General features: G+C 49.7%; 1 protein-coding gene across 1 annotated transcript in view; it reads left to right on the forward strand.

The window, feature by feature from the left end:
• RAD52 (RAD52 homolog, DNA repair protein) overlaps positions 1-27,003 on the forward strand; it is a 343,169-nt gene that overhangs the window by 182,297 nt on the left and 133,869 nt on the right. Inside the window, exons 5-6 of the mRNA XM_082255747.1 lie at positions 9,586-9,704; positions 10,482-10,557. Of these exons, the coding sequence (XP_082111873.1) occupies positions 9,586-9,704; positions 10,482-10,557 (195 nt within the window). The remainder of the gene's footprint in view (positions 1-9,585; positions 9,705-10,481; positions 10,558-27,003) is intronic.

Here is a 27,003-nt window from a genome sequence, read left to right on the forward strand (position 1 = left end):
TTCCAGGGCATACCTTACCCCATTTCCATCAGGAGCCATCCCACTGCTATCGAGCCTAGCCTGGGACCATTGTATTGGTCCCAGCCTGACTGCTATGGGTGGCCTCCAGAGGTGATCACCTCCCCAGGTGGGGAATAAATATATATATATATACATACAGGCAGGTTTGGACGCCTCTCTTACTATCACATTTAGTGGTTGCTCAAGTGTTCTTCCACACACAGGTAAGCATTTCTCACTGCAGCATTTGCCATGCTATCATTTATGGAAAGGAGTCACTCTTAGATTATTTTACATTTAGCCTTTTTTACCACCATTCTATTTCTTTCTTCTATGACACTTGCTCACCCTTTACTTATTGATTTATCTATGTTATTGAGTTTATTTCACAGTTCTGTTTTTGTTTTTCACTCACATATAACCTTACAAACAGGTGCTCACAAACCTGTTCGTTTTTCACCTGTCAGGTCTTATATCTCAAGCTTACCTATCCACACCTGTTAAACCATCATTGTACTTCATTGCGTCATTATACACCCTCATTTACAAACCTCTCTCATAGGGATGCACCGAAATGAAATTCTTGGCCGAAGCCGAATAATAATGAAATGCTTGGCCGAAGGCCGAATACCGAACGCGGTGTTTCGCATTTTTTCCATTTATTTTGCCAATTTTTTGTCCTCTCTCTTGTCCTCTCGTGTCTCTCTCTCTTGTCCTCTCACTCTCTATCTTGTCCTCTCATGTCTCTCTCTCTCTCTCTCTTGTCCTCTCATGTCTCTCTCTCTCTCTCTCTCGTCCTCTCACTCTCTCTTGTCCTCTCACTCTCTCTCTCTCTTGTCCTCTCATGTCTCTCTCTCTCTTGTCCTCTCTCTCTCTTGTCCTCTCACTCTCTCTCTCTTGTCCTCTCATGTCTCTCTCTCTCTTGTCCTCTCATGTCTCTCTCTCTTGTCCTCTCACTCTCTCTCTTGTCCTCTCATGTCTCTCTCTCTATCTCTCTTGTCCTCTCAGGTCTCTCTCTCTCTCTCTCTCTCTCGTCCTCTCATGTCTCTCTCTCTCTCTCTTGTCCTCTCATGTCTCTCTCTCTCTCTCTCTCTTGTCCTCTCTCTCTTGTCCTCTCTCTCTCTCTCTTGTCCTCTCATGTCTCTCTTGTCCTCTCATGTCTCTCTCTCTCTCTCTTGTCCTCCCATGTCTCTCTCTCTCTCTTGTCCTCTCATGTCTCTCTCTCTCTCTTGTCCTCTCATGTCTCTCTCTCTCTTGTCCTCTCATGTCTCTCTCTCTCTTGTCCTCTCTCTCTCTCTCTCTCTCTCTCTCTTGTCCTCTCACTCTCTCTCTCTTGTCCTCTCTCTCTCTCTCTCTTGTCCTCTCATGTCTCTCTCTCTTGCTTGTCCTCTCACTCTCTCTCTCTCTTGTCCTCTCACTCTCTCTTTCTCTCTTGTCCTCTCACTCTCTCTCTCTCTCTTGTCCTCTCACGTCTCTCTCTCTCTCTCTTGTCCTCTCATGTCTCTCTCTCTTGTCCTCTCATGTCTCTTTCTCTCTCTCTTGTCCTCTCTTGTCCTCTCATGTCTCTCTCTTGTCCTCTCATGTCTCTCTCTCTCTCTCTCTTGTCCTCTCATGTCTCTCTCTCTTGTCCTCTCTCTTGTCCTCTCACTCTCTCTCTTGTCCTCTCACTCTCTCTCTTGTCCTCTCGTGTCTCTCTCTCTTGTCCTCTCGTGTCTCTCTCTCTTGTCCTCTCGTGTCTCTGTCCTCTCATGTCTCTCCTTACCTCCCTCCCTCCCTCCCATCTGCAGAGTCGATGTTTGCTGTATGGCTCCTGTGCCCTGTCACAGGCGGAGGCGGAGTACATTTGGTATCACTCCGCCTGTGACAGAAGCCGGCGCTAAGCGGCTATACAGGAAGCATCCGCTCTGCTTCCTGTAGTGCCTCCGGCTATGTTTACAGTGATGCTCGGGGATGGCGGGTCGCCGGTTGGGGACCCGCAATCTGGGCTTACCGACCCACCATCCGCGTCATTAAAAACGTCATTGTTCGGCACAAATTTATTCGGCCTTTTTACTTATTCGGGTGAACACCGAAAGTGCTTTTTTTGCTATTTTCGGCCGAATAATTTCGGTTGCCGAACATTCGGTGCATCCCTACTCTCTCACCCTTTAACACAATTTAAAATTTTTAATCTATCAGCCAGCTCTCATCATATTCTCCTTTATTTATTATATATTTTTTACATCCTCTATAGACCTTTACTCTGGGGATGATCACTCTCCCATTGGCCGGCGAGACCTTTACCAACACCACATGGTTTCCCACTATCATATCTCTGTATCGGCAGCTGAAAAATATATATTATACATGCATGAAATCATTCTGGAAAAAAGTAGAATATTTATATACCTGTATATTGTTCTCCTTTCCTCTCCACCACAAGCTTCTCTTCGGGGATAGATATCCTGTACCTTTCTAACTTAATGATTATTATAAACAAATTATATTTCTTGATGATTTGTAACTCATACATATGTTTCCTTTGTCTTTAGAATATATTTATTTGGTCATGTGCACTTATTTGAGAGAGAGGAGGTCCTGAGGAAGCAGTGTTTTCCGCAAAACGCGTCAACCTAAGCTCTCTCTTTCAGCCAATAACCATGCATATTTGCATTGGACAATGTTTGTTGGTATTATTATGACATTTGATATGGGTTTTTAGACATCCTATTGTCCGAAATAAAATGTTGTATGTTTCTATATATGAATGTATCTGCGTGTTTCCTGGAGGGGTATTTAAAGTCCTACCTTATACATTTCTGGCTTTAACAGCCAAGTTCTCATAATCGGGGGTTACCAGGTTCGGTAATCCCGACTATGTTAAGGCGTGCAGGTCTACTTCTTGGGAAATGTATTATTGCACTTGGAAGGCTTACATCACCTGGTGCGAGATTCTAGGTGTCGGATTTTGGACTTTTTGAAGGGAGCGTTGGAACAAAAGCTGCCTTGAGTACCGTTAGGGCCAGGTTTTCTCCCTGTGATCTTTCTATGACCCTTGACCACACTCTACTTTGATTTGTACCTTCATCCAAGTGGTTGGCCAGGTGGTGCCTTCTGTGTGCTTCCTGTTACCGCTGGGGGACCTGAAATTGGTTCTTTCAGTCCCCCGAAAGCCTCCTTTTGAGAGTATTCAGGATATTCCCCTACTTATGCTGTCTCAGGGAGTTTTCTTTTTGGTTGTCTTCAATTCTGCATGGTGGGTGTCAGGGCTAGCCTTATCTTGTATGTGATTCCTCTGTGGTCTTACACAGGGGTAAGAGGGTTCCCTCCTCTCTTCCGAAGTTAGTATGGAATTTCCATCAGGGGGGGGACTGATTGTTTGGGTGTTTGGCATGTTTCCCTAGTTGCCCAATCTTTTTGATTTGCCCCGTACACATTGAGGCACTACTTTGGGATATACCAATGGTAAAAAACAGGAGAGCTGTGTCAGTAATTAAACATAAGGGAAAATTCGATTTTTTCTTTTGCTACTCTCTCTAAATACCATATTTATTTCATTCATTGACAGACAAAGCTTCAGATCTTCATAACTTTTGGGTTTTACTGCCCCCTACAGGAGTAGCAAACTAGGCAGAAAAAAAACTCTGGCTACACCCATGGGTAGTCCCAGGGGGTATACTGCTTCTCTCTGTTATAGGCACTTCTTTTTCTGCCTAGTCAAGAGTAAGGACCAAGTGTTACCCCAGTCTGGCCGGCCGCGGCTTAGCCCCACTGGCCAGGGCCCTCCATCCCTCCTGGGTCCCTGTAAGCCTGGTGGTGACGCCATTTTGTTTTGTAGCCTGTGTGTTTCTATACACATCGGCCATTTTGCGTTGGTTTGCCATTGAAAATAGCAGCAGCCATGGCAGTGGAGCCCTGTGGGGGGCGATTTTTGTGGTGGGAGCCCCTCCTCATCCCCTAATGCTGACTCCTGGATCCTTTCACTTCCTGATCGCTGCACATGGAGTGCAGATTATCCTGGTGGCTGCAGGTGCCTGTTTCTACTGGGTGGTGATTCTGGTGGGGGTTCTCTCCCTCTCTGTTGAGGGTGGCTTGGGGCTTGTGCCTGGCGACTGGGTGGTGCTGCCAGCTTGGTGGGGGTCATCATTTGCAGTGTTTTACACTTTTTATGGGGTCCCCCTGGCGACTCATGGAGTCTTTGGAGCACATCTCCCCACCTGATCCCCTCTCTGAGGCTGCAGGGCCCTCCGGGTCCCAACCATCCATCGATGCACTGACGGCGGTCCTGGAGTCCTTTGTGTCTCAGGCGGAGGTGGTCTTCGGGCGATAGACTATCAAAAAGTGCCTCCTGCCTTCCCCTGCCTCATCTGTCTCATCAGATCCTGAATCTGATTCGGCTGCCGCGGACGTGGGTCACCCTGCTGGGTCTGCGAACATGCGCCCAAAATCTCAGATAGTGAGGATGGATTCCTCCATGTCTGCAACCACGCACGAAAAGGCACTGGTGGAAGCACTGATTGTATCTGTGTGTGAGACCTTGAAAATGGAGGCGTAGGTTCCCTTTGCCACTCACAAGCCGTCCAGAGCGGCAAAGGTGTTTTCCCGCCTCTTGTGATAGAATTTTTGCTAAGGAGTAGGGACTACCAAAGCGTTCCCATGGGGTCCCTAAGCGGTTTTCTAGGCGTTACCTCTATGAGGAATCCCTTCTCTTACCACTTGCCAACCGCCCGCTGTGGATTTACTGCGGCAGGCTGGCTCAGCTGTGTGAAACGAGGTAGAACTACGTTGGGTTTTGGGAGGCGAGCGCGCGCCCCCGGGCACCCGCGATCGCTCCTCGTTGCGTCAGCTGTTGTAAACACAGCTGAACGTTCTTCCCTCTGAAATGAAAACAGAACGCCTGTGATCCTTGTATATAGGATCACAGATCTCTGTGGTCATTTCACAAGCCAATCCCCCCCACAGTTAGAAAACACTCCCCTAGGCACACATTTAACCCTTTGATCACCACTGTGTTAACCCATTCCCTGCCAATGTCATTATTACAGTAACAGTGCATATTTTTAGCACTGATTACTGTAGTAATGTCACTGGTCCCCCCAAAAATGTCAGTTAAGGGTCCGATCTGTCCGCCGTAATGTCGCAGTCCCGATAAAAATCGCAGATCGCGGCCATTACTAGGTAAAAAAAAAAAAGACATAAATATTTCAACTAGTTTGTAGATGTGATAACTTTTGCGCAAGCCAATCAATATATGCTTATTGCGATTTTTCTTTTTTTTTTTTAATACCAAAAATATGTAGCAGAATACAAATTGGCCTAAAAGGATGAAAAATCTTGATTTTTAAATTTTTTTTTTTTGGGAATGTTCTATAGCAGAATGTGGAAAATGTTGTTTTTTTTCCAGAATTGTCGCTCCTTTTTTGTTTATAGCGCAATAAATAAAAATCAGAGTTGATCAAATACCACCAAAAGAAAGCTCTATTTGTGGGGAAAAAAATGGACATAAATTTTATTTCGGTACAGTGTCGCACGACCGTGCAATTTCCCGTTAAATTAACGCAGTGCCGAATCGCAAAAAATGGCCTGGTTATTCAGGGGGTAAATCCTTCCGGTCCAGAACTGGTTAAGAAGTTGGCTGTTCCACCGGTGGTGGACCCTCCGGTCTCCAGGTTGAACAAGGCAACCATGATTCCGGTTGAAGAGTCCCCGGCCTTTAAGGTTCTGGCTGACAGGAAAGCGGAGGCTTTGGCCTGCAATATGTACACACTGGCTGGTTCGGCACTGAGGCCGGTATTCACCATTACCCTGGTGTCGCAGACTCTGACCAAGTGGGCTAGGCTTTTATGCCGTGACCTGGAGGGAGAAGAGCTCCCCTCTGCCTTTGCTGAGCTGGGGGACCATTGGCTGCAGTTTATCTGTGATACCTCTTTGGATGCGGCTCCCCTAGTGTCTCGGCTCCCTGTCTTGGCAGTGGTCCTTCAGTGTGTGTTTTGGCTCAAATGCTGGTCTGTGGACTAGACTTCTAAAAAGGCCTTGAGTGATCTTCCCTTTCAAGGAGATCACCTGTTTTGAGCTACCCTGGATGACATCATAAAAGGTCACACATGGGGGAAGAGAACCTTTCTTCCACAGGCTACTAAAGGCAAGGAACCTCGTCGTAGACGTGGGCCTTCCTTTTTGGCTCATAAGAAGATTTTTCGTCCCTCAGGGTCATCTGAAACGGGCTCAACGCCTTATAAGGCCTCCTTAGGAGGATCCAAATGAACCTGGTCTGGCAAGCTGAGAACAGGCTTCTTCAGACCCATGGACAAGGCTTCCATCAGTATGAAGGTGCACCCTCACCTGTATTGGGGGTGGCTGGAGGGCTTCGCTGGTTTCTGGACCTGTGGGCTTTCCTGGTGCAAGACAAGTGGGTCCACAAAATCATTCGGTCCGGCTACAAGATCGAATTTCGCTCTTGTCCCCCGGCAAGGTTCTTTTCTTCCAACTTGCGCCTGTCCCTGGACCACCTACAGGGTCTGTTTGCAGCAGTGCAAGACCTTTTACATCAAGGGGTGATTGTCCCGGTTCTGACTTCGGAACGTTTTCAGGGTTTTTACTCAAACCTGTTTACAGGTCCCAGGAAGGAAGGCAAAGTGCGTCCAATCCTGGACCTCAAGGCACTGAACTGCTTTTTCTGCGGGTGCAGAAGTTCAGAATGGAGTCCATTCGCACGGTGGTGGCATCCCTGCGTCAAAGGGAATTGTTTGCACAGTTCCATACGAGGTACCTGCAAAGGGAAATTCTGACCAAATGGGACAAGACTCCGCAGTCTCTGGACAATCAGATCCGGCTGAGTCAAGGAACAAAGGAGTCCCTTTTATGGTGGCTTCATTCTCCGGCGCTCCGGCTGGACAAATCCTTCCTCCTCTTGTATTCGACAGTGGTCACCATGGATGCCAGCCCGTCCAGCTGGGGAGGCGTCCTCAGCAAGCATTCTGCTCAGGGGATCTGGACACTGAAAGAGTCCAGACTACCGATCAATGTCTTGGAACTATGAGCAATCAGACTGTGTCTGGGTCATTGGACAGATTGTCTTCAGGGTAGTCCAGCACGCATTCAATTAAACATTGCCATGGTCGTGGCTTATGTCAATCACCAAGGGGGCACAAAAAGTGTCCTGGTGGCTCTGGAGGTAGCCGGCATGCTAAGGTGGGCATAATGGTTCGTTCCAGCCCTCTCCGCCATCCACAACTGGCAGGCGGATTACCTCAGTCAGCAGGAGTTGGACCAAGGGGAGTAATCCCTTCATCCAAATGTGTTTCATCAGTTGTTTTTGTGTTGGGGAAACCCGAGGTAGATCTGTTGGCACCTCGGCTCAACAGAAAGGTGCAGAGTTTTGTGGCTCGGTCAAGGGATCCTCTGGCGGATGCCACAGACGCACTGGTGGCCCCATTGGGTCAGTATCATCTGATTTTTGCCTTCCCTCCTCTCAAGCTTCTGCCAAGAATTATACGCAGGATTGAAGCACAAGGGATTCAGGTCAACTTAGTGGCTCCAGACTGGCCTTGCCGTGCTTGGTACGCCAATCAGGTGCGGCTAGTTGATGATGTTCCTTGGAAGCTTCCTCTTAGGGAGAATCAGCTGTCCCAAGGACTGATCTTCCATCCTGCTTTACAATCGCTGGCTTTGACTTGTTTGCTGTTGAACGCCAGTTGCTGAAGGATAAAGGTTTGTCTGTGTCGGTGATTTCTACATGGTTAAAAACTAGGAAATCTACTTTGAGGAGGATCTACCATCGTACGTGGAAGATGTACATTGTGTGGTGTGGGTCTCTCTTGGGGTTCATAGTCGCTCTTTCTAGGTGGCTCGGATCTTGACCTTCCTTCAACTAGGGGGGTTGAACAGAAATTTGCCTTGAGTACCATCAAGGGCCAGCTGTCGGCTTTGTTAGTCTTCTTCCAATGACCCTTGGCCACACACTCCCTGGTGCGTACCTTTCTTTAGGGTGTCCGACATTTGGTTCCTCAAGTGTGGGCTCCATTGCTGCCTTGGGACCCCCCTTCGAGAATCTTTGGGAGATTCTCCTGCTTACGCTGTCCCAGTATGTGGCCTTTTTGGTGGCTATCACCTATGCGCGCAGGGTGTTGGAACTGGCTGCATTATCCTGTCGTTTACCATACCTGGTGATTCACAGAGATAAGGTGGTTCTTCGCCCCTGTCCGTCGTTCCTTCCAAAGGTTGTCTCTGATTTTCATTTGAATGAAGACATTGTGTTGCCTTCCCTGTGTCCAAGGCCTAAACATCCGAAGGAAATTGCCTTGCATGCCTTGGTTGTGGTCCAGGCAATTAGGGTGTACCTGGCAGCCACTGAGTCTTTCAGAATGTCAGACTCTTTGTGCTCACGGATGAACTTCGTAAAGGCTTGTCCGCTTCCTCTGCGACAATTTCTAGATGGATCAGACGAACAGTGATTCAGGCCTATTCCATCAAGGGTCAGGTTCCTCCTTTCCCTGTTAAGGTGCACACTTAGTGCCTCTTGGGCTTTCCGTCATCAGGCGTCAGTGACTCAGGTTTGCAAGGCGGCCACCTGGTTGTCGGTGCACACTTTCACAAAGTTTTATAAAGTGAATGTGTTGGCATCTGCGGATGCTTCTTTTGGTCGCAAGGTTTTGCAGGCTGCTGTTGAGAGCACCAGATCCTCTTTGAGGGTGTATTGTTTTTTTCAGGTGGGCTCCAGTTCTTTTGGTTGAGCTCCTGTTTCCTGGTTGGCTACTGTTTAGCCTTGGGAAATTTTTTTTGCTATTCCCACCCCTCATGTTTAACAATACTTTGGGACGTCCCAACGGTAATGAAGATCTGTAGCTGTGTCTGTCAATGAACAAAAGACAAAATGGGATTTTTTTACTTACCGTAAAATCCATTTCTCTGATGTTCATTGGCGGACACAGCACCCACCCCTTTATGGAGTTGTAATTCTTCTGACACTGCTTGTAACTAAACTGAGTGCCTATAGCAGAGAGAGGGAGTATAACCACAGGGACCACCTATGGGCATAGCTAGACCTTTTTTCTGCCTAGTGTTCTACTCTTGTAGGGGGCAGTATAATCCAATGGTTATGAAGATCTGCAGTTGCGTCCAATGATGAACATCAGAAAAATGGATTTTACGATAAGTCAAAAATCTAATTTTTCTGGGTTTTACAGATACAGCACCAAACAGTACTTTTTCTCCCTAGTGTCCTACTCCTGTAGGTGGTGCTATAGCCCTGTGGTCAAGGATTGAAGAGCTGTGTACATCAATTAACTCAGAGAAAGGGATTTTACAATGAGTAGCCAAAAATCCAGTTTTTATTGTTTATTGTTAACAAAACCCCATGTGATAGCATTGAGAAAGTAAAATTACACTCTATGGTTAGTCTCCCCTGCCCTCCATACTCGTTTTGCATTTAGTGTAGGGACCACACAAGCCTGTTGGATGTAACCACAGCCAGAGTCGCATCTCCACCCCCTTTATCTCTAGTACAGTACATATAGGAACCATAGTGTTGGATTGCTTTGATTTTAGTACATTTGCTATATTGTCTCACAAAAGTTTTCACATTTTTCTTCTCTATACCCCAACCAGGATGGCTCGTACCATGAAGATGTTGGCTACGGTGTTAGCGAGGGACTGAAATCTAAGGCTTTATCCTTGGAAAAGGCTCGCAAGGAGGCTGTCACTGATGGATTAAAGAGAGCGCTCAAGTAAGAGAGACACCTGAGTTGTGTGCTTAAGCCACACTTCTGAATTTACCAGCTGTTCTGTTTTACTGCGCTATCTAAGCAATGTTTAGCGTGCTTATATACATCAGTACATATGATATGCAGATATTTTAAAGAAAACATGATGTGAGGGGTGTGCCTATTCTGCTACTTTCTTTCTGAAAATGTTATTTGTGTGCTATCACATTTACCATGTCCAAATATCAGAAATTATGACTCGGCTGACTGCGGGCATGTTCAAGGCCATTGAATTGGAAATTAGTGAAGCCTGGGAACAGAAATTTTAGAAAGCTGTTTGCAATGGCAGATCACATTATATACTTTAATGTTTTGGATAGCAAAAGAAAGTGCTAAAACCCCTGTCAGGTATTTATTTCTATTGGATTTATGTGTTGATCGAATGCTGGTTTTCCAGCAGGACTGTTCAACAGAAGGCAGTCTAACCACTAGGTTCTGTTGAAAAGAGATGGGTAGACATGTACCCTAATTCGGCTGGTTCCTGTTGAGTACATGTGAAATGTAGCCAGCTTTAACCCATAGCTTGATGAATTTTAGGATCCCAGCAGCCATTATCACAGCTGGTCCTTTCATTTTAGAAGCCTTATTTTTGTTTTCTATGGAACACCTGTGCCAGGGTAAACCACATACATTTTTTTCATATCTGAATTCATCTAAATGTTTTTTTTTTTTTGGTCACTGCTTTATAAAAGGTTATCTCTTTAAAAACTAGTTATTATCCCCTTTCAATTTTGGTTCTAGGTGTTTTGGAAACTCTCTTGGCAACTGCATCCTGGACAAAGATTATCTTCGAGCCGTCAACAAGCTGCCCAAATTGGTCAGTCATAATCAAGATTGGTATTGTACCTGCTAATATGGCTCCTGTTCTTTTCTGAATCCCAAGTCTGTACCCATTCCTTGAATGCCCCTATATCAATTACTTTCAATTTGAATTTGGAGGTGGATGGGCAATAGGCAGTTAATGAGAGTCTAATAGAATTGATCACACATTTTAAAATGTGATTATACAATCTTCTAAAGTTAAAGTAGAACTATAGACAAAACGCTTTCATCAATTTGGATAGAGTAAGGGAAGGTTATAACCCCTGTCCCATTGCAGAGCTTTCCCTTCACTTGCTGTCCCATTGCAGAGCTTTCCCTTCACTTCCTGTCCCTTAGCCAAACAGGAAGTGAGAGGAAAACCCTGCAAATTAAGGGAATTCCTCAGGGACATTCAAAATCTGGAAACAAATATCAATCAGCGCAATCTAAAAACAAATAGGTATGAAGTGTATACTGTATAAATATCCGGCTGCCAACACTGTATGTGTAAACCACTTCACATAGACATAATGAATAAATATCAAATAGTGATGCGCCAGAAAAAACAGCAAAAAGTGCTAATAATTCAACAAAAATGGCATCAAATATTAATCGCATCTAAAATAATTGCATCAAATATTAATAAAGTGAAGAAATAGTCCATAAAGTGCAAAAAAATTGAAGGTTCTAGCAATAAAGATATTATTAAATACCATGAAAAATATTACAATAATGTGCAAAAAATAGTCCATAAAATCTCAGTTTGTGATACTCCAGTGCAAAAATCCATAAAGTGCTCTGTGCTTCTCCACCACCCTTATGGATGAGCCTCTCTCCTTACTATCTGACCCCTGTTTCACCAGCAGGTCAGATAAAGCAGTTCCCCAAGGAAAACGATCCATATATAAGTCAGAAAGAAAGAAATCGAGTGCTCTCTGTCATTTAGGAATCACCATGCAGTTTATTAAAAGCAGTGTATATTCACAAAATGGGCAGAAGCAGCTGTGCGGGTTTTACAGACTTTCAATGGCTACCATGGCCACAGTTTGAAATAGACAAACAGCCTCTGCCTCCCCTACTATGTGCAATGCATGTAGTCTTCCGCAGAGTTCTATACAAGTCCAGGGCAGTTGGCCATCCCTATGACACCCAGACCCTTCAGGGGGTATGCTCACCGTGATGCGTGAAGCTTGGAATTTATTTAGGGCCCAGCATCAGGGTCAAGTAAGACATGATCACTTTGTATCTCTGCCCATAACATGGGGATTATTAATTCACGGTACATTGTAAACTTTTCAAACTTGGCGCTAAAACTTAGCCACTTAGAGCTTTGTCTCAGGTGGATGACCAGGAGTTGCATCACACCACAAGTTGCACATTTTAACGCCAGTTTCACCTAGAGCCTTTTTACCATACTCAGGTGCTTCCACCCACCCATAAGTACCTCTCAAGGAAAAATACCCTCATCTGTAGCTATGGAGGAAGCCAGGGCAAAAACTCAGGCAAACATTTTCTCTGCTGAAAGCATGCCTCCCTTACACCAATGCAGGACAATTTTAATGCCAGTCTCTGCACCCGACTCAAGTTCTATTTAGGCATGTAACAAGCAGCTTACCTGACAAAGACATATTTTCTCTATCGTTCATTGATGGACACAGTTCTCTCTGATCTATATCATTAGGGTTATACTGCCCACTACAGGAGTAGGACAACTAGGCAGAAAAAAGTTATGGCTACGCCTATGGGCAGTCCTGGAGGGTACACCCTCTCTCTTCCTGCATAGGATGTCAGTTTTAATCTGCCTAGTCAGGAGTAAGGACCTAGTTCTTTGCTGGGATCTTTGGTCCTGGCATAACAGTGAGATCTTCAAGCAACTATGCCAGGCTGGGTGACGGGCTGGATCCCTATATCCAGTGGTCACCCCAGTCTGGCCAGCGAGCGCGTGCAGGCCTTAGCTCTGCGCTGGGTCGGCCGCGACATAGTCCCACTGGACGGGGACTGGCCTTGCGAGTTAAACGTCTCGCCAGGGCGCATATGACAGGGTCTAGGCTGATGTCTCAACGTTCCTATTTTGCCGACAGCCCCCCCACCCGGTGGCGTGGGGTCCTGTCAGGAGATGGTGCCCGCCTGTGTTCCTGGTATGGTGAGTAAAGGTTCCCCCCCCCCTCCCCTCCCTGACAGATTTTGGGTGGTCACGGCCTTCCTCCCTGGGATGGTCGGACCCTCACACTCCTGGGTTTCCATCTATCCTGTTGAGTGAGCCGGATTCCTGGCTCACTCCTTTCTCTGAGCTACAGCTGGGACCCTCCTATGGGGTGAGTGAATCTGATTGCTATCTGGGGACAGTGAGTTGCTGAGGGTAGTCTCTCTCTCTCTTTGGGGGGGTTAATTAGCGTGTTCCTGACCTCTGGGGTCAGCACTGTGGGGCTGCATCTTTAAAAAAAAAAAAAAATTTGATTTTTTTGCTGGTAGGTTCTTCAGGTTCCGTATGGACCCTGCAGGACATGTGTCCCCACCTGACCCTCTCACGAAGGCCGGAGAGCTTTCCGGATCTCCACTGTCCATCAATGCATTTTCCGCGGTTCGGGAATCATTTGGGCCCGGGTGAAGGTGGGAGGTGCGCTGAAACGTTTCCCCACCTACCCCTGCCTCATCTGATGTCTCGGATTCTGAGTCCGACTCAGCTGCCGCAGGCGTGGGCCTCCCTGCCAGGTCTGGTACCTCGCGCCCTGTCTCCTTGGATGATGAGGATGAAATTCCTACCTCCGCTGCCGCGCACGATCAGGCGCTGGTGGATGCATTGGTTGTTTCAGTGTGTGACACCCTGCATTTTGGAGGTCGCAGCGGCGGCTGCGCCTAGGGCGCAGGTAGCATCTGGCACTCACATGCCATCCGAAGCAGATTATTTTGCTAGCATGCTCATGTAGGATGGGACCGTCTGAGACGTTCCCCTGGGGTGTCTAAGCGGCTGCTAGATGTTACCCTTTTGAGGAGTCTCTGGTACAGTGGACTGTTCTAGAGATCGACCGATTATCGGCAACACCGATATATCGAGGGCCGATATGCACTTTCCCCGATATATCGGAATTGGCCTATGGATTTACCGATATTGCTGATATTTTCGTGATGTCTTTGCGTATGTTGCGCGCACACGTTCTGACTTCTAGCACCGTCTCCCATGCCTGCGCGGCCCATACGTGACGTCATTTCACTGTGCGCTGCACACGTTCTCTGCCTTAAGACCGCCTCCCACAGCCTCGTGTGCAGCCAGCTACAGTCCAGTCCGGTCACTGTGCCAGCCATCCACCCACAAGCCCTGACCTCAGCCACTCACTACAGGGTGCCAGCCGCCAGTCATCCGACCCACAACAGAACAGGGTGACAGCCGGACAGCATCCAGCCACAAGCCAGCCACCCGCCACCGTGACCAGTGACCACACCGTTTTCCAGCAAGCCAGCCACCCACAACAGGCCAGGGTGAGTGAGTGACACCAAGCCAGGCACCCACACAACAGGGAGACCCCAAGCCAGCCACCCACCACAGTTTTCCAGCAAGCCAGCCATCCACAACAGGGTGACACCAAGCCAGCCAGTCACCCACAACAGGGTGACACCAAGCCAGCCACCCACCACAGTGTTCCAGCAAGCCAGCCACCCACCACAGTGTTCCTGCAAGCCAGCCACCCACAACAGGTTGACACCAAGCCAGCTAGCCACCCACAACAGGGTGACACCAAGCCAGCCACCCACCACAGTGTTCCAACAAGCCAGCCACCCACAACAGGGTGACACCAGGCCAGCCACCCACCACAATGTTCCTGCAAGCCAGCCACCCACAACAGGGTGACACCAAGCCAGCCACCCACCCACCACAGTGTTCCTGCAAGTCAGCCACTCACCACAGGGTGACACCAAGCCAGACACCCACCACAGTGTTCCTGCAAGCCAGCCACCCATCACAGGGTGACACCAAGCCAGCCACCCACCCACCACAGTGTTCCAGCAAACCAGCCACCCACAATAGGGTGACACCAAGCCAGCCACCCACCACAGTGTTCCAGCAAGCCAGCCACCCACTACAGGGTGACTCCGAGCCAGCCAACAACCACAGTGTTCCTGCAAGCCAGCCACCCACAACAGGGTGACAGCAAGCAAGCCACCCACACTGCCAGGCGTCAGCCACCAACCCACAACAGGGTGCCAGCAAGCAACCCACACTGCCAGGCATCAGCCACCAACCCACAACAGGGTGCCAGCCACCCAAACCGCCAGGTGTCAGCCACCGACCCACAAGGGTGCCAGCTGTTCAGCAAGCCACCCACACTGCCAGGCGTCAGCCACCGACTCACAACAGGGTGACAGTAGCCAGCCACCCCACAACAGGATGCCAGCAAGCAAGCCACCCACACTGCCAGGCGTGAGCCACCAACCCACAACAGGGTGCCAGCAAGCAAGCCACCCACACTGCCAGGCGTCAGCCACCAACCCACAACAGGGTGCCAGCAAGCAAGCCACCCACACTGCCAGGCGTCAGCCACCGACCCACAACAGGGTGACAGCAAGCAAGCCACCCACACTGCCAGGCATCAGCCACCAACCCACAACAAGGTGCCAGCAAGCAACCCACACTGCCAGGTATCAGCCACCGACCCACAACAGGGTGCCAGCCACCCACCCAAACTGCCAGGCTTCAGCCACCGACCCACAAGGGTGCCAGCAACTCAGCAAGCCACCCACACTGCCAGGCGTCAGCCACCGACTCACAACAGGGTGACAGTAGCCAGCCACCCCACAACAGGATGCCAGCAAGCAAGCCACCCACACTGCCAGGCGTCAGCCACCAACCCACAACAGGGTGCCAGCAAGCAAGCCACCCACACTGCCAGGCGTCAACCACCGACCTACAACAGGGTGACAGCAAGCAAGCCACCCTAACTGCCAGGCATCAGCCACCAACCCACAACAAGGTGCCAGGAAGCAACCCACACTGCCAGGCGTCAGCCACCAACCCACAACAGAATGCCAGCCACCCACCCACCCAAACTGCCCTGCGTCAGCCACCGAGCCACAAGGGTGCCAGCAACTCAGCAAGCCACCCACACTGCCAGGCGTCAGCCACCGACCCACAACAGGGTGACAGCAGCCAGCCACCCCACAATAGGGTGCCAGCAAGCAAGCCACCCACACTGCCAGGCGTCAGCCACCGACCCACAACAGGGTGACAACAAGCAAGCCACCCACACTGCCATGCGTCAGCCACCAACCCACAACATTGTGCCAGCATTGCCAGCAACTTCAGCAAGCCATTTTTGTAATCTTTTTTGTTTCTTTCAAATTGAAATGGAGGTGGATGAGGAGAGAAAAAGTAAAAGTGTGGTCTGGGACTATTTCTCGTCTCATCCTTCTCCAGGAAAAGCAGCAGTGTGCAACACATGTACAAACAACATAAGCATGGGATCAGTAACTGTAAAAAACAAAAATACGTCATCAAATCTTTGGGCCCATCTAAGAGTTCATCATATTGATTTATATCATGCAGCACAGAAAAAAAAAATGAATATCAATGTGATTTTGAAATACCTCCTCCAATATCCCAGGCAACAATAACAGATATGCAAAACATGTGTCACTGTCTAGATTCAGATGGAAGATCCCAACTGCTGGACAGTGTAATCACAGACAGGATTGTCACTGATAACCAGCCATTTACGATGGTGTCTGACTCAGGATTTAAGCGGTTGATGTCCATACTTGAGTCAAGCTACACACTGAAGAGTGAGAAGTATTATCGAACAGAAATGCTGGGAAGGATTCACCAAAAGGTCGTTTACAAAGTAAAGGCTATGCTGCAACCAGAGAATGCTGGCAACTCAGAAGAGTGCTTTTCTTCCACAGGCTAACAAGGGTAAGGGCCTTCGTCGCGGACAGGGTCCCTCCCTTTCAGCTCACAACAGTTTCTTCGTCCCTCTGGGACAGTCGATGTGGCGAAGTCCTTCGAGACTTCCTCGGATGGTTCCAAACGACCCTAGTCTAGCGAACAAGAGATCGGTATTTTCCAGACCTGCAGACAGGTGCGTCCTCACCCATCTGTGGGGTGGGGGGTCGTCCTTGCCGGTCTCGGACCTACGGCTGGCCCGGATCCCAGGCAGCTGGGTTCAGGAGTTCATGCAGTTCAGTTGCAAGATCGAGTTTCGATCCATTTTTTCTGGTGAGGTTTTTCTCTTCCAATTTACGGCTGTCCCCGTTTGCTTGCAGGGGCTCTGTGGGGCAGTTCAGGCTCTGGTTCAACGAGCTGGACCTTCTGGCCCTTTTGATGATTCCGTGTGGATCAAATCTTCAAGGCGGTATCGGTTCGCATGATGGTGGCTTCCCTACATCAGGGGGATTCCTGGCCTCCATAGACATCAAGATGCCTACATTCACATCCCGTTGTGTTTAGGACACCAACGGGTTCTTCGTTTATTCCGTGGGGAAGGATCTCTATCGGTTTGTGGCGTTACTCCTTGGTCTCGCTTCTGCTACTCGGGTCTTCACAGACGTGTTGGCTCCAGTCCTGGCGCTGTTGCGGCAGCAAGGCGCATTGGTCCGGGTCACCTGGCCGATCCGCTTCTCTGTGTGGAGTTCCCTACGGTGCTGACAAACGAATTTGGAAGTCACAATGAGAACTCTGGAGGAGTCCAGGTGGGTTCTGAGCCTTCAGAAGTAATCCCTGGTACCTTTCCGTTAGACTGGACTGTCTGGGCCTGACTTTGGACTGTTAGGTCCTCAGTCAGGGGGTTTCCTCTTCCGGGGAAAGAACTCTTGGAACTTCAGACTGCGGTTCAACTGTTACTGTCCAGCACATGGCTGTCCCTTCGGATCTGCATGCAAGTGCTGGGACTGGTGGTGTCATCTTTCGAGATGGTCCTTTTCGCTCAATCCCTCTTCTGGATCCCCCTGAAGGCAATCCTTCTTGAATGGGACTAGAATCTGACTCTCTGGTCATTTGGATCCGGCTGAGCCGGGTGACCAGGGAGTTTTGATCTGGAATCCTTCTTCCCCTTTTTACTGGACGATTGTCACCGTGGTTCCAAGCCTGTCCGGATTGGGAGGAGTCCTCGGCAAGTTCTCATCTTCGGGAGTATAGTCCCTGGAGGATCCAGGTTACCGATCAATGTCCTGGAACTGAGAGAGATCCGGCTTTGCCTAGTTCACTGGATCGGGCACCTACAGCTGTCCAGTGCACATTCAATCTACTACGCCACAACCGTGGCTTATGTCATTCACCAAGGGGGCATCATGGCACCATGGGTGTCCTTGCAGCTTTGGAAGTGACAGGCATTCTTCGTTCGGCGAAACGCCTTATTCCAGCTCTCTCCGCTGTTCCCTTTCCAAGTGTGAAAAATTGTCAGGCCTAAGTCGACAGGCTTTGAATGCAGGGGAATGATTGCTATATCTGGAAGTTTTACAGCATTTGTTTCTTTGTTGGGGCACTCCAGACGTGAACCTGTTGTCGCATCTACTGAATAGTGCAGAAGTTTTTGGCCCGCTCCCAGGACCCTCTGGAGGATGCAATGGTGGCACCATGGGTTGTCATCGGCAGAACATTCGCTAAGTTCAACATGAACGATGCAGAGAAGTTTAGCATGGTTGCCTGTGCAAGGCTGACGCCGGCGTGGTCGTGTGAGAGTGCTCACGGATGGGCCAAGGTCAGTATCAGCTGCTGTCTGCCTTCCCTCCTCTCTAGTTGCTGCCAAGAATTCTTTGCAGGATTGAGGTGGAAGGGATTCTGGTCATTCTCGTGGCTCCGGTCTGGCCTCGCCGAGCTTGTACGCCGTCGTAGTCAGGTTTGCCGCCGACGCTTCTTGGAGGCTTCCTCTCAGGGAGGATTTATTGGAAGCCAGGTGCTGAAGGACAGGGGATTGTCTGCTTCGGTTATTCCCACCCTGCTTAAAGCGTGGGAAGCGACTTCTAGGATGATTTTTTCTTCATACGAGGAAGTCGTATATTGCGTGGTGTGAGTCTCTTTGGGTTCCCCCTCGCTCTTACTCGGTTGTCCGGATCTTGGCTTCCTTCAACAAGGAGTTGCTCACAAGTTTGCCTTGAGTACTGTCAGGGGTCAGGTTTTCGGCTTTGGCAATTTTTTTCCAAAGGCCGTGGTGGCCTGTTCCCTGGTGCGTTACTTCTTCCAGGGGGTGCGATACTTGGCATCTCCGATGTGACCTCCGTCGCCAACTGGGGCCCTTGATGGTGCAGTCGGTTCTTCCAGAACCTCCTTTTGCAAGTATTCAAGGGTGTTCCCTGCCTACCTTTTACAGAAGGTGGCCTTCTGGTTGCTTTCACTCTGTGTGCAGGGTGTCGGCACTGGTGACATTGTCCTGTCGTTCTCCCTATATGTTGGTTAATTGAGACAAGCAGTACTTCGTCCGGATCCGCCCTCCCCTCCGAGAGTGTTTTCTAGTGTTCACTTGATACCATTTTGTGTCCTAAGACCTTACATCCTGCGGAATGTGCATTGCATTCTCTGGATAGAGTTCGGGCATTCAAGGTGTACATGGCAACTACTGAGTCTTTTCATAAGTCAGGCTCGCTCTCTGTACTTATGGATGGCAAATGAACGGGACTGCCTGTGTCTGCGGCCACTGTTCCCAGATGGCTTAGACAGACGGTGGTGCAGGCTTATTTAATCAAGGGTCAGGTCCTGCCTTTCCCTGTTTCGGCGTGTTCTACTTGGGTGCCTAGTGCTCCTGGGCTTTTTTGCCATACTGGCATCTGTGCTCCAGGTTGCAAGACGGCTACCCGGTTGTCTGTTCACACCTTTGCCACATTTTATAAGGTTAATGTGCTGGCATCTGCAGGTGCCTCTTTTGGCCGCAAATTTTTTTGCTGGCTGCTCTCTGGATGGCTTTTGGCCTTCCTTGAGGGTGTTTACTGTTTGTTTCAGGTGGGCCTCCTCTTTTGTTCTGCTGAGTCCTATGTTGCCTGGTTGGCTATGTTTAGCCTTGGGGAATTGTTCTTTTCTGCTGTTCCCACCCCTCATTTTATGGCACTGCTTTGGGACATCCCTACTGATATGGATCAGAGAGAACTGCGTCCGTCAATAAACGATAGAGAAAACTGGATTTTTGACTTACCGTAAAATCATTTTCTCTTAAGTTCATTGACGGACGCAGTACCCGCCCCTCTTTTTTGAGTTGGGTTGGTATTACTTTCTGACACTGCTTTGATACAAAACTGACATCCTATGCAGGAAGAGATAGGGTGTACCCTCCGGGACTGCCCATAGACTTAGCCAGAACTTTATTCTGCCTAGTGTTCTACTCCTGTAGGGGGCAGTATAACCCTACTAATAGGGATCAGAGAGAACTACGTCCGTCAATGAACTTAAAGCGGAGTTCCACCCTGGATTTTTTTTTTTTTTTTTTTTTTAATACCCCCGGGACAGTCAGGGCTAGTGCATTCCACAATGGCTAGCCTCTGATCTGTCCCGGGTTGCACTTACCTGTTAGGACAAATACTTACCTTGCAAACGTCTTGTCCAGCGCTGCCATCTCAGATGTGGGCAGCTTGAAGCCAGCGCGTCCTCTTCGGCGTCTTCTTCCGCCTTCTTTGCTCCCACGATGCTCTGCGCCGGCCCCGACGTCACTTCCAGGTCGCGCGCGTCATCCCTCCACAGCTTCTGGGCATGCCCAGAAGCTGTTTAGAAGGGGATGACGCGCGCGACCCGGAACTGACGTCGGGGCCGGTGCAGGCGCAATGATTCCTGGGAGCTATGACGTCCAGCTCCCAGGAATCATTGCAGAGCCAGGAAGTGACGACGGGCCGCGGCCGAGGAAGGAGGAAGAAGGAAGTAAGGTAAGTATATTTTCTTCGCTACGAGGTAAGTAAAAAAAAAAAAAATATGCGATTATCCATTTCTTTTTCAGGTGACCCGGAGCGAGAAGATGGAGGTAAGTATAAAAATAGGGTGGAACTCCACTTTAAGAGAAAAGGATTTTACGGTAAGTTAAAAATCCAGTTTCTCTTACGTCCTCCGACAGTCGCCGTCACCTCTAAGTCATCACTATTGGGTATTGACTTCCGCTCCGCAGGAGTAGCTAGGCATAAGTCATAGTCAAAAGAACAAAGCATTTAGCATAGACACACCCATGGGGGCTGTCCCACTGGTCAATACCCCCCTGCAGTGATCCCTCCCAACTCAGTTTGTCTCTGCCTAGCATCAGGATTAGTCAGGCTTCCCTGTGCTGGGGCTTTCAGTCTCAGCCTTCTAATCTTTTCTTTTGATTTTTAGTTTTAAAATGTCAGTTTTTTCTTTGCTTTACTAGCTGTTTATTTTGTCAGCTTAGTTTAGTCGGATCTTCGGATGAAGATGGATTCTACGGAGCTGGGAATCGGACTGACCACCCTGGTTCTCCAGGGCAGAGGGTCAGAGGGATCCCCAGCCTGCCATCGAGCGTTCGGCCATGTGTTCGTCCTGGCATTATGAACGACCCATCCCTGCTTGCAGCAGGGATGCAGCGTGTGAGGTGGCTACCTCATTGGACACATCTGCGGTGCTGCAGTGTCCTTTGCTTGGCTAACGGCATTCCCTGTCAGATGAGGACAGCGGCTTTCCGTTCATAGAGGCACCCCACGCCCTCTGGTACAGGTAAGTACTTCTGTGTGGGGCCTCTGTCTGGGGTGGCAGTCCTGTGTTGCTGTGTGTTCCCCATGTCTGTGCCTGTGTGGGGCTCCCTGATGCGATCCCTGTGGGGGTTGCTTGTACATGCGCTGCGGTGCTGTGTGTTTTTGGGGCCCCTTCCCCTGTGTTACTTTGGTGATTTTAGGGGTGCAGACTGCGTGTGCGGCGGCCGCAGCGGGTGAAAACCGCGCGGTCCGCCATTTTTAGTATGGGCAAGCATGTCTGGCTTCACTATGGGCTTATCTGCATGCTGTTTTGGCACCATCCGGCGCCATCTTGTGGGTGGCAGAACGATCGTTCCGAGCACATGTTCGGCGGCCATCTTGCCAAAGCCTCCCATTCTGTTCTATGAGTAGCCACTTTCCCTGGGTCTTGCAGCTTATAGTTAAGCCTCTGATGACCTCACTTCCTTTTCCTGTGAAGCAGCGATCGATGTGATAGCACTCTGTGGGGGCTCTGCAGACTGTCTCTTCCATAACTCTGTTTTGTCCTTCCTGGCTCAGTTTCTTCTCCTTTTGGGGGTCTTTGGTCACTGTACATATAGCGGTGGGCTGCGCACTCCGCAACGATTTTAAAGGGCCAGTACCTTTTATTGCGCTGTTTTTTTCTAACTTGGGCAATGGAATCTCAGGACAGAAAATTCCCCCCAGCCCTGGTGGGGGACCCCAGTCCTGCTGTGGCCCCTGTTATACCTGATTTGGCCACCGTAGTGGCGTCTTTAGTGTCCAAAATGGAGGTGCTGATGGCTGAACGTGCTGCTAGGAAAAGGCCCAGATTATCTATCTCCTCTGATTCAGATGGTGATGTGGCTGCTGCGGCGGGCGTGCCCTTTTTAGGGTCTCGCTCATCTCTGGACCCTGTGGGGTCTGAGGGGGAGGTGGAGGGGGTTTATGATTCTCCCCCGGGGTCGCCTGAAGAACGCGCGACCATGGATGAGTTGATTTCTTCTGTGAAAGAAACACTACACTTGGAGGATGAGCCCAGTCCTCCGGGCATTGTGTCCTCTTTTGGTACACACAGGACCCGCAAGTCGGCGCAGGTTTTTCCCTGCCCCGCTGAGTTTCATTACACTGTGAATGAACTGTGGCGCACTTTAAAACGTCCATTCATGGTACCTAGTCGGTTTAAGTTGCTTTATCCCTTTGCGCCGGCTACGGAATCGCGATGGTGTGTGCCTCCACAGGTGGATCACACTGTGGCCGTGTTAAACAAAGCTACCTTGATTCCTACTGAGGAGACCCCGGTGTTCTGGGATCCCACGGATAGGAGGTTGGAGTCTCTTGCCCGCCATTCCTACACGGTGGCGGGTTCCTTGCTCAAACCTGTTTTCGCGTCTGTTCTGGTGGCTCAGGCGGTGGCTGATTGGACTAAGGTGCTTAGACGCAACCTCGCGTCTGATTCTGCTCCACCTGCCACTCTGGCTATGGTGAATCAAATTCTTCAAGGAGTCATGTATTTGTGCGATGCGACCTTAAATGAGACCCCTTTGGTAGCACGCCTATCTAGTGTTGCGGTGCTTAACAGTCGACTGATCTGTCTGAAGAGCTGGTCGGCTGACCAGACATCACAGTTGCTGATTTTCCCTATGCTGGTTCTCGCCTTTTCCGCGAGGCGTTGGATACCTTGGTAAAAGGCGTCACGGGGGGCAAGAGCACCATGCTGCCCCAGAACCCGAAGAACAAGTCCTTTCGTGGCAAGCGGGGTTCCGCCTCTCGACCCAATCAGGGGTCCTTTCGTGCCTTTAGGAATCAAACCACGGGCAAGCCCTTCAAGGGCCAAGGTAGCCAGAAGAAGCCCTGGGCGGGCAAGCAGAAGTCGGGCAATGCCGGTGCGGCGGGTCAATCCGCCTCTGCCTGAAGGGGCGCCCTCACCCATTTCAGGGGTGGGGGGATGTTTGCACGGTTTCTTCCAACCTTGGCTGCTCCGAATTCCGGACAGGTGGGTTCAGGAAATCATTCGATCAGGGTACAAGATCGAATTCCTTTCCCGGCCGGCAGACAGATTTTTTCCCTCAAATCTTCATTTGACCCCAGGGCGCCTGCAGGACCTGCATCAAGCGGTGCAGGACCTCCTTGCCCAGGGGGTGATTGTCCCGGTGCCCCATCGGGACAGGTTTCAGGGGTTTTATTCCAATCTGTTCACTGTGCCCAGAAAGGAGGGCAAGGTGCGTCCTATTCTGGACTTGAAAGCGCTGAACCGCAACGTTCGCGTTCGAAATTTCCATATGGAATCCCTCCGCTCGGTGGTGGCCTCCCTGAGTCCAGGGGAATTTCTGGCCTCTATAGACCTGAGGGATGCATACCTACACATCCCCATTTTCGAGGGTCACCAGAGGTACCTTCGATTCGCAATAGCGGAGGTCCACTATCAGTTTGTGGCGTTACCTTGCGGTCTCGCTTCGGCTCCAAGTCTTTACCAAAGTGTTGGCGCCTGTTCTGGGCCTGCTAAGGGCTCAGGGCATTGTGGTCTTGGGATATCTCGACGATGTCCTCTTAAGATCGAGTGCCAGCCAGGACCTACTGCGCGATCTGTCCACTACGGTACAGACGCTCCAGGAGTTCGGATGGACCATCAACGTACAGAAGTCGACCTTGTCTCCTTCGGTTCGTCTTCCCTATCTGGGAATGGTTCTGGATTCTGCTCAAAGGTGTTCTTGCCGGAGTACAAGCTCCGGACCTTGCAGGACGAGATCAGGTCCCTCTGGGACAAGCCATCCTCGTCACTCAGGACCCTAGGGTTGATGGTATCGGCCTTTGAGGCGATACCCTTTGCTCAGTTTCACACACGGTCTCTTCAAGCGGAGATCCTGGCCAGGTGGGACAGACTACCTCAGTCCTTGGATCTGAGTGTATCATTGAGTCGCCGGACCAGAATGGATCTTCTGTGGTGGCTTCAGTCCCCGGCTGTGTCAGAAGGAAAATCCTTCCGTCCGTTGCTGTGGATGGTGATTACCACGGATGCCAGCCTGTCGGGCTGGGGTGGAGTCCTGGGCAATCTGTCTGCCCAGGGCACTTGGTCGGGGAGGAATCCTCCCTTCCGATCAACATTGGAATTGACAGCGATCAAACTCTGTCTCTTCCAGTGGTCGGATCGACTTCGGGGCTGTCCTGTTTGGGTACAGACGGACAATGCTACCGCGGGGGCTTACATCAAGCACCAAGGGGGCACCAGGAGTGCCCGGGCGGCCCGGGAAGTGATTGACATTCTGTCTTGGGCCGAGACTCATGTCTCGGCAATTTCAGCAGTTCATATTCCGGGTGTGGAGAATTGGCAGGCCGACTATCTGAGCCGCCAGACCCTGGACCAGGGGGAATGGTCCCTACACCCGGAGGTCTTCCAAATGATGTGTGCGAAGTGGGGATCCCTGTACGTGGACAGGTTCATCTCCAGGCTTTTGCACTCTTTATGGGCACATCTCCTGATTGCACTTTTATGCACCCACTCCAACAGGTTGATGGGAGTTTCCTGGACATTCTGGCACTTGGCCTCTGTAGCCCAGCTTTGTAAGACCGCCACCTGGTCTTCCGTTTATACCTTTTACCAGGTGGTCGTCTGTGGATGCAACCTTTGGATGCAAGGTTCTTGCAGGAACATTCTTAAGTTGGGTCTCTTGACTCTTGTTATTGGGCCTGTTGGCACAGTTCTTGTTTGCCTAGTTTTTGACCACCCTTCTCAATCATTTCTTTGGGATATCCCTGGGTCTGTGAATACTCAGCCTGTGTCCTATACTGTGCGATTTAAGATAAGAACATTTTTGAATTACCTGTAATTTCCATATCTTGTAGTATAGTACGGGACACAGTCCACCCTCTCTTCTATTCCCGAGATACTCTGCAATTCTTGATAGAAACCGGAGTACATAAGGTACCTGCTCCCTCTTCCCATTTCTTCGCCTAGACGAGGATGATGTCTGCTCGGTCTGCACTCCCTTCTTCCCCCTGTTACTCTTGCTCACAGTCTTTTGGGATACATGACACATCCCAGGTGGCTTCAGGATAGTGTCCTCCAATCTTGCACATGTGCAGTGGGGAGATAACTGTGCCAACTTCCAAATCCAAGATTGCAGTTTGAGCCTAAAGACATCTCTATTGATATCAGGATGTACAAAGACCGCTCTGGACTCCATGGCCAGGTAGGCACCTGTTTTGTAAAAGTCAGAAGCTACGGTAATTGTAGCTATTAACCTTTACTTTTGCATACACAGCTGAAGTTCCTGTTTTAAAGGTTAACTGCTTCCTGCTAGCCTATAGTCAAATGACAGCTGAGTGGAGCTCGTCCATCCTGGGTGGATATCATATGTCATCCTCACAGGATTGCACCTCACGTGCCCCCTAGGTGATCACCACTGTTATAAGCAATCATAGGGGTTGACTTACTCAAACTGGAGAGTGCAACTCTGCTTAGAAACCAATCCAATTCCACGTTTTATTGTCAAAGTTTAATTGACACCGGGTTTTGAGTGCTCCAGAAAACAAAATCCTGATTACCGCTCTAGTCAAAGTATGTAAAAAAAAAAAGCATTAGAAAAATTTAGAAAAATTATCATTTCTCTTTCGTTCATTGACAGACACAGCTCCATATCTTCTTGACCATTGGGTTATGCAGCCCCCTTTAGGAGTAGGACAGCTTTACCATGCCTATGGGGCTGTCCCTGCAGGCATAACCCCACACACTCTGCTACAGCCATCAGTTTGTTTCTGCCTAGTTTAGGAGTAGGACCTAGTTCCCTGCTGGGACTTCGGTCTTAGTTATTTAATAGGGAAACTTTTGTTATATGTATTTTTTTATTTACTTGTTAGAGTTCCTAGAGAACTACAAGCAACAGCCGGCTGTGTTCCAGACTGGATAATCTGGATCCTTAAGGTCTCCAAGCCTGGCCAGCGTACGTGAGCAGGTTATAGTCCAACACTAGGCCTTACCACGCCAGAGCCCCAATGGCAGGGGACAAGCCTGCAAGTGGACCATCTCGCTGGGACGCGATCGACCTGGAATGCCCTTAGTTGCAGCGTACCCTCGACTGACAGCACCCCCATCCTGGGTGGGAGGGAGATAGTCTGTCTGGAGTGGCGCCCATCTGATTCCATGGTGTGGTGAGTAAAACGGTCACCCCAACTCTCTGGGAGTCTCGGAGTGTAGGTGGGCCCCCTCCATGGAATAGTCAAACCCTGCGGCATCCCTCCGTTCCCCTGGCCTCTTGGATATACCAGGGCCCCCTCAGCAGGTTTTCTCCCCTTCCCACAGTAGGTCCGGGAGACCGCATGGTATGCCGTGGGGGCAACCATTTTGCTGTAGATTCATGCTCATTCTTTTCCCATTGAAAATGCATTGGCAGCCATTTTTTGTTAGTTCCCCATAGGAATGCATGGGGCGCCCATTTTTTTGTAGTCCACGATCGCTGGACAAGCAAAAGGCATGACACTAAAAATCTAGCAATGACCCAGGCATTTTTCTATTTCCTATGTCAGGTCATTTTTTACTTTGTTACACAGAATGTTACAGCAAGCCTCCTGAGTGATTTGGTAATGTTTTTGGGATTCCCTGTAGGTTTTCCTCACTCACTCTCCTAACAGATTGTGCTTGATTGGGACTTGCAATACCGCTAGTGCAGCGGTGAGATCGCGTCTTTGCAACTTCTAAAGTGACACTGCATTATTTTATGTTCAGTGTAAATGGAGTCCCAGGACAAATTTTCACCTCCAGACCCCCTTGGTGCAGCTGCGGGAGCCTCTGGGTCGCAGCCCCTGTCTGCTTTTACAGCAGTTTTGGAAAGCCTGGTGTCCAAAGGGTGTTACTGCCGGTTCC

This window comes from Pelophylax lessonae, assembly GCF_965119305.1.
Source record: "Pelophylax lessonae genome assembly, chromosome: 4".
Classification (NCBI taxonomy): Eukaryota; Metazoa; Chordata; class Amphibia; order Anura; family Ranidae; genus Pelophylax; species Pelophylax lessonae.